At 34.0% G+C, this 8,389-nt stretch overlaps 1 protein-coding gene across 9 annotated transcripts in view; it reads right to left on the reverse strand.

Moving 5' to 3' along the window:
• MKLN1 (muskelin 1) overlaps nt 1-8,389 on the reverse strand; it is a 417,215-nt gene that overhangs the window by 134,190 nt on the left and 274,636 nt on the right. For all 9 annotated transcript variants that reach the window (XM_037739986.1, XM_037739984.1, XM_037739988.1 and 6 more), the window contains one exon: nt 5,865-5,934. In XM_037739986.1, coding sequence (XP_037595914.1) covers nt 5,865-5,934 — 70 coding nt within the window. The remainder of the gene's footprint in view (nt 1-5,864; nt 5,935-8,389) is intronic.

Raw genomic sequence — 8,389 nt, forward strand, 5'->3', positions numbered from 1 at the left:
GTGACACATATACACCATGGAATATTATGCAGCCATCAAAAACGATGAGTTTGTGTCCTTTGTAGGGACATGGATGAACCTGGAAACCATCATTCTCAGCAAACTGACATAAGAACAGAAGATCAAACACCACATGTTCTCACTCATAGGTGGGTTTGAACAATGAGAAGACATGGACACAGGGAGGGGGGCATCGCACACTGGGGTCTGTTGGGGGGAAACAGGGGAGGGGCAGTGGGGGTGGGGAGTTGGGGAGAGAGAGCATGGGGAGAAATACCAGATATAGGTGATGGGGAGGAAGGCAGCAAATCACACTGCCATGTGTGTACCTATGCAACAATCTTGCATATTCTTCACATGTACCCCAAAACCTAAAATGCAATAAAAAAAATAATAAAAGAAAATCTCATGAATGTTTTAAAGATAGAATGTCACCCTTCTCTGTCATCATATATGTGGTTACAGCAGTTATTGATACTGTCATGGAAAACATGTCTTTCACGATGACTGGTGAAAACTCTCTAGGGTTGGTTAAAATGTACAGGCAATTACAAATGTCTTTTTAATTGATATAAGGAAGGGTTAGATCATAACTCCTTTACTGCAATTACAGGCTTTTTCCAAGGTAGTTTAAGTAAATTATGTGCCTTATGGAGAAACTACATGTGTTAGATAAACTTCATTATGATATGAGTGATAGTGTTGTTGGCTGTGGGTTCAATGTTAATGAATCAAAAATACCTACATTAAGGTGTCTTTAAACAGAAATATACACAAGACAAGATTATATATTGATTAGTTGATGAAAATATTGTAACCAAGACTCACAGGAACCTAACCCTGTATTTTCCTAGGAGCAGTGGTTCAGTATTTGTGAAATCACTGTTCATGACTACTTTATAGGACATAACTACTGTGAATAACCAGAATCAACTGTATATGAAACCAAAATACCTGCCATAGCTAGCCCTGCAAAGTAGCTACTACATGTATCCTAATCCTTACAATCACTGTATGATCATGGGAAGAATTTAAAAGACATCAACATTCAGTGAAATAAGGTTTTTCCTTATTCAAAACTAAATAAAACTAATTTATATAGCATGGGTATCCTCAAGTTATTTGAAGCAAGCAGGTCATGTAACAGCTTATTATTAGAATAAATTTAAAAGTGTTATTCTATCTGTAATATTATATTACTGGCAACAATTATTTTGTTACCAATACCTGCCTATAATAATACTGCTACTTTACATAAAGTATACTGAATTTCAGAAAATGCTTTTGTATGCATTCTTATTTTATTCTCGTAAGTGCAATTTGCATTCTGGGTATTGTATTTTTCATTTTTATTTTGCTCCTTTTTTATGTAGTTTCCAGTTCTTTGCCAAAATTTTCAATATTAACTTTCATCTCCTTTTTCCTTTCACATAGCAAGGCACTTATTTTAAGACTTGTATCCAAAACTGTCATTATCTGTAAATCCTTCTATTTTGATAGACACCAAATAAGAAAAACTAAAAGTAACTAGATGCTTGGATATCAGCTTCCTAAAAAAGTGTATCTTCTACTGCAGGCCTATTGCTAGGGATACTATCAATTCTCGATTATTTTAATCCAGTTTCAAGTACTCAGATGATATGAAACTTGGTTTTACTCCCTGTGAGGGCCAGGCTATTTGTAGTTTACACCGACCCTACAGACATAGCTTGAAGGTCTCAACCCAGAGCAAGCGGAGTCTATCACCCTACCACACCCCTGGTTCTAGCTTCTAATCTGTATCTACCTGGCCCCAAGGGTTTGTCAAAGGTGCTATTTGGCTTCTTAATGTCTTAGAACTTCTTTAAGATATTCAGTAGAAAAGTGGCTCCAAAGTAGTTCTTTTTGGATTCCCATAGTCTGCTGAATCTTGGCCCTATCACTTTTGAAAAAAAGTTTTGTGGGCACACAGTAGGTGTATATATGTATGGGGTACATGAGATGTTTTGATACAGGGATGCAATGTAAAATAAGCACATCATGGAGAATGGGGTACCTGTAACCTCAAACATTTATCCTTTGAGTTACAAACAATCCAATTATACTCCTTATGTTATTTAAAAATATAATAGTTATTATTGACTGAAGTCAGCCTTTTGTGCTATCAAATAGTAGGTCTTATTCATTCTCGTCACTCTTCACTACCTTATTTTCAATACACTATCTTCAAAAGTATTTTTTTTAATTTCACTTCTATTTCATCTTTTCTACCTGTGCTTAGTGGAAAGCCTTGTCAAAACTGACTTTTATTACTATATTTTTCACTTACAGAAGTTTTATTTGGTTCTTTTTCAAATCTGCCACATCACTTTTAAGTGTCCAATTTATTTTTTTAAATATGGTAAGTAGTTGACTTAATTCCTGTATCTTTCAGTAATCTTAATTCTAGTATCTAAAATTCTGGAGGAGGTTCTGCTGTCTACTGTTTCTGCTAGTTCTTAAAGTATCTTACTTTCTGTTATACTTAGTTATCTTTGAGTGTATAGTGCTCAATTTCCTTTAATAATGATTTGTGGAGAATGCCTGAGGCCTAGAAATAAAGGTTAACTATTTTCAGAGAAGATCTGCATTTGCTTCTGCTGAGAACCTTAAATGTACTATTCATCCACAATCACTTTAAACTAAAATCAGACCACATGGTTTCATGGATAGTCAAGTATTGAGACTTTGAGTACCAAATGTGAACAAAAACCAATACACAGCTATTACCTCTCAGGGATGTTTTCTTCTTCATTTTCCCCTCCTCTACTGACTGTCACTGCAATTCTTTCCAAAAGCCCCCAGGAGGTGGGATTCTTCTGTTTCATTCTTATCCTGAGAATGAATTACTTTAAGATCCCAGCTTAAAAAAAAAAAGCTCAGCCTTCATTTGTGTGTGTGCTTATGTGTGTGTGTGTATGTATGTATGTGTACGTGTGTGTGTGTGTGTATTTTTCTTTTAAGATGGGGTATCACTCTGTCGCCCTGGGTGAAGTGCAGTGGCATGATCTTGGCTCACTGCAGCCTTGATCTCCTGGGCTCAAGCAATCCTCCAAACTCAGCCTCCTGAGTATCTGGGACTACAGGCACATGCCACCATGCCAGACTAATTTTTATATTTTTTGTAGAGACAGGGTTTCCCTTGTCACCCAGACTGGTCTCAAACTTCTGAACACAAATGATCCACCCATCTTGGCCTCCCCCAAGTGCTAGGATTATAGGCATGAGCCACCACATCCAGCCGTGGATATACCTATTTTTTATTCAGTCTGATTAGTAACTTTCAGATCAAGAGTGGGAAAGAAATATTATAGCTTACGACCACTAGAAGTGCAAGACTCTTTGCTACATATCTATACGTGAAAACTATACCCATGCTGGCTAGGCGCTACAGCTCATACCTGTAAGCCTAGCACTTTGGGTGGCTGAAGTGGGCCAATCACCTGAAGTCAGGAATTCAAGACCAGCCTGGCCAACATGATGAAACCCTGTCTCTACAAAAAATACAAAAGTTAGCTGGGTCTGGTGGTGCATGCTTATCATCCCAACTACTCAGGAGGCTGAGGCAGGAGAATCACTTGAGCCCAGGAGGTGGAGGCTGCAGTGAGCCAAGATCGCGCCACTGCACTCCAGCTTGGGTGACAAGAGCGAAACTCTGCCTAAGAAAAGAAACGAAATGAAACGAAACTATACCCATTCCATCCAACATGGCAGTTTCAAACTAAGTCAACACTGAAATCTGCCTTCAATTTTATTTTTTTTTCTGGTAAAAATGTTATTCCTTGAGACTGGCCACAGTAAATCCCAGTTATATTTCAGTAGTAACTAGAATGATGAAAACTAGATTGCATGGTATTTATTTCCATGACAAATTAGTCCTTCTTCGTTACAAAAGCTTCAGGTAACTTCTACTGTAGGACTAATCACACTGAAATGTTTCAGGGTAACTGACTCAATACCCTTGGCTCATCAAGAGGAGACAAAATTTAATTCACTACTGTATTCCAAATACCAAAGTTTGGCACTCCATAGATGCTTACTAAGTAATTTTTCAATAAATGAATGAGCAAACCAGAAAGTTAAGAAACACATTAAATTCTACTGCCTTCAAAATAAAGTACAATAACAAACACAGACAATTTCAAAATAACAAGGTTATCATTGTTTCAGTTATGATGACTGAATTTTTTTTTTAGAAAAAAAGATAATTCATGAATAAAAAATAAAAATAACCAAATGAAAATCACAAACATACTAAAACTTGAGCACTAAAACTATTAATAAGTAAAATTAAAAAGTGAATCAAAAAGCGTGATTAAAAACACAATGTATGTCCATTAATATGGCAAAGAGATTTTAATGTAAAAAGGAAAAAGCAAATTAAAACCACAATGAGTTAAAATGAAAAATGCACTAAACTGACAACATATAAAAATCACCCATAGACGCGATGAGGAGAACATGATGCAACAGCAGCTTCCATACACGGCAAGTGGATAAATTCTACAACTACTTTGTAAAACAGTTTACCATTTCCTGATAAACTTCAATATTCATATACCCACCCTATGATTCAGCAATTCTACTCCAAAGCATATACACCTTAAAGAAATTCTTACACATGTGTACCAGAAGACAACATACAAGAATGTTCACAGCAGCTTGTTTCATAATAGCAAAAAATTGTAAAAAACCTAAACGCCTATCAACAGCAAAATGGATAAATTTTGGCATATTTATACATAGGAATATTATATGGTAGTGAAAATGAACAAACTACAATTATATATAACAACATTAATGAACACCATAATGTTAAAAAAAGCAAGTCACAGAAAATTTATAAATGATTGAATCAATTTATATTTTGTTTGTATAAAGTCAAAGCCAAAAAAACTAAATCATAAAATATGTATATGTTATACCTATGTGGTATTATTTTAAAATGCTTAATAAAACATGAGTTATAGTTACTAGGGAGGGGTTAGAGGGAAGATGTAAGAGGGGGCTCATAGGAGGCTTCAAAAGGTAGTATTTACTTACCATTTCTAAACATGGCTGATGAATAAACAGGTTGTTTTATTCTTTACATTATATATAAAAATTATAAATATATATTATTTAGACATGTATTTTGCAATAAAGCATGTAAACACCAGGTGATCCAAATTGGTAGGCAAACAGAAAAATATACACACATATATATACACACATATAGAGAGACAGAGAGAGAGAGAAAGAAAGAGAGACTAGATTTCCATGAATTATACTACAATTAAAAATTAAGTATTATTTACCCATCTGCTTTACCTAGCAGGGCATTAATTTCTTCAAGAATATGGATATATGTGTGCCTAGTACATTATAAACATTAATGCTGAAAGCATATAACTGAAAGAATGATTTTAAATTTAGTCAACCCTAGACCCTACTTGCCAGAGAAAAGAAATTTAGCACATTGTCCTGGTGCCATTTTTAATATCATTTTTAATATTAAATATAATAATATTTAAATAAAATAACAAACTATTTAAGTTCATTTTCCCCATAAGACATTGAGTCAAAGTTTGATTTATTAACATTTTCTTAAACATTTACAGAATAACTTGAGTGTAACTATTCTGGTAGACAGAAGTAAAAGTCCATGTTTCATCAAATGCCACACTGCATTTGCCTGTGAAATAAAAATTCTTCCAAAATTTAGTAAGCAAAAATAAAGACAATAAAAATCTACCTCGCAATCTTAAAAAGAGAATAAACTATTAGATTTGAGATAACTAACATCAATTGAGTGTTTATTTAAATGTTGACTTCTAAACAGCATTAGCGAATGCATGTAATCTTACCTGGGGAGGATAGTTGCTTTCTGAAGACCATCTTGAAGATTGGTCATTTGGTTTATCCACTAAAATGTTCCTGGAATAAAGAAAAGTATTAAAAAATTTAAGTAAACATGAACAGGCAAAACAGGAATAATCTACCAGATGCTGAAATTATCACAAAGTTATGTAATGTTTGGAACTTGAATAAGAACAGAAAACAAAAGAGTAAAAAAAGCAGAGAAAGCTTCTAGTATGTGTAAGATTTTAAAATATGACAAAGGTGGCATTTCCAACAACAGAGAAAAATCAAGATTTTCCATAAGGCAACTTTTCTTTAAAATAGAAAGTTCTATTAATACTTTACACTAAGTGACAAAATAAACCTTAGAGAAATATATTTAAGAATTTAAGGTAAAAATAGCTGGGTGCAGCAGCACATGCCTATAACCTCAGCTACTTGGAAAATGACTTGAGGCCAGGAGTTCAAGGCCACAGTGCGCTATGATGGATCATGCCTGTGAACAGCAACTCCAGCCTGGGTAACAGAGTAAGACTCTGTCTTTAAAAAAAAAAAAAAAGAATTTAAAACAAAAATAAAGCAAAATACATAGAAATAAATAAAATCACATATACATATTATATGTAGCATACATATTATATTGCATGCAATCATACTGCTATATTATATATTTATTACATATACCACAAATGCACCACATAGAACATAATGTATGTATATTTTACACTATATAAAGTCAATTTTTGGAATAAGACGGGCTTTTAAGCATACCATCAAAAGCAGAACTGTGAGTGGAAAAGGAACGGATATAAGTAACTTTAGAAGATTGTGATTTCACGGAAACTGTAAGGCTAAAGGTAAGCAGAGCTTTACATAAACACTGCTTGATTTGGTAAAGTTGTTTTTCACAAGGAATATGAGTTAATTCTGAAACATGTTACATACATATTAGATTAAACAAATAAGCAAATGGCTGGCAGATGTGACAGTCAGGTTTCTCCCTTTTGGAGAGGGACGTTACACTTAAGCAAGGGGACAGAGGTACTGGATTAGAATCAGAGACAGCAGTGCAAACTTATATTTACCATAATACAGATATAAATAGATAAAGAAATCATTGTAGGGGTGTGTGTGCACAAACAGTATTTTCTAATTCTGTCCACTGAGGTGGACTACAGGCAGTCACATACCGGTACCCAAAAGCATATCCAGTACCTGATATTTGTTTCTATATACCATTCTCCAATAAAAGAAAACAGGAGTAGTTGGAGAAACGGCTGATTCTAGAGCTGGGTAAGGGAATACAGAAGACAAACCTGGAGCACCTGACACCAAAAAGAAAGAAGTGTTTTTTAAAAAAGGCAAAGGAAGGGGGCAGTATGGATCACGTCAAAGGGTCACAGAGACTCACCAGCCAATGCTAAAAAAATTTGAGCAGTAAAATATCCATGAATCCATATTGATACAAACAACCCCAGTCTAACCAGCAGGAAAACATCAGAGGAAGGTTCAATCAAACACATGAATAGTAATCATCCAAACTCTAAATATAATAAAAAACAAGGAAAGTTTGAGCAACTGTCACAGACCAGAGGAGAGAATGAACATGACAACTAAATGTAATATGGGATCTTGGATCACAGAAAGAATATTTGTGGGAAAACTACTGAAATCCAAATAAAATGTGGCATTTAGTTAAGAGTAGTGTACTAATGTTGGTATCTTAGTTGTGACAAATGTATCATGTTAATGCAAGATGTCAGCAACAGGGGAAACTGAGTAAAGAACATATGGCTCAGAACACTGAGCCATCTTTGCAACTTTTCCATAAATCTAAAATTATTCTGCAATAAAAATTATATTTTTCAAAAGTGAGATCTATACTGGCAAAGAGAAAGTAATTAATAAATGAATTATAGATTTATTTATACCATCACAAATAATATATTATCAAAAATAGATCAATGAATTTTTTTAAAAAAGCAAAGTACATGGAAAAGAACTGCCTTGACACATATGTTCCATAAAGACAAAACATTAATACATAAAACAACTTAAAATCAAATTAACAGGCAAACAGCCAACTAGAAAAAATAAAGGCAACATAAAATACATTGGGCTAATTAAAATTTGAATAAAGAGCATTTAAATATAATTACTCCATATGAAAATGGCCAAAACACAAACATCCATAATCAATAATCAAAAATTGGAGATTAAGACAAACATTTATTGCTCCTATAAAATTAGGCCCAAACCCGCAAAAATAATCACATTTTACAATTATAACAGCAGCTGTTGGCCAGAGCTGGTAAAATGTTACTTTCATGTTTTGCTGACAGGAATGCAAATTCATGTAACTTTTCAAGAGAAAAATGTAATCAATAGCAAAAGCATTTCAAATATGTACATCCTTTAAATAAAAATGACAACCATGACTGTTTGAGTCCCAGACACTGATCTAAGTGCTTTTAGGTATTTGAAGTATACAAATTAAGAAACTGAAACACACTGCAGGAAAAGGGCAAAA

Source organism: Cebus imitator, unplaced genomic scaffold (genome assembly GCF_001604975.1).
Source record: "Cebus imitator isolate Cc_AM_T3 unplaced genomic scaffold, Cebus_imitator-1.0 Scaffold77, whole genome shotgun sequence".
NCBI classification, from domain to species: domain Eukaryota; kingdom Metazoa; phylum Chordata; class Mammalia; order Primates; family Cebidae; genus Cebus; species Cebus imitator.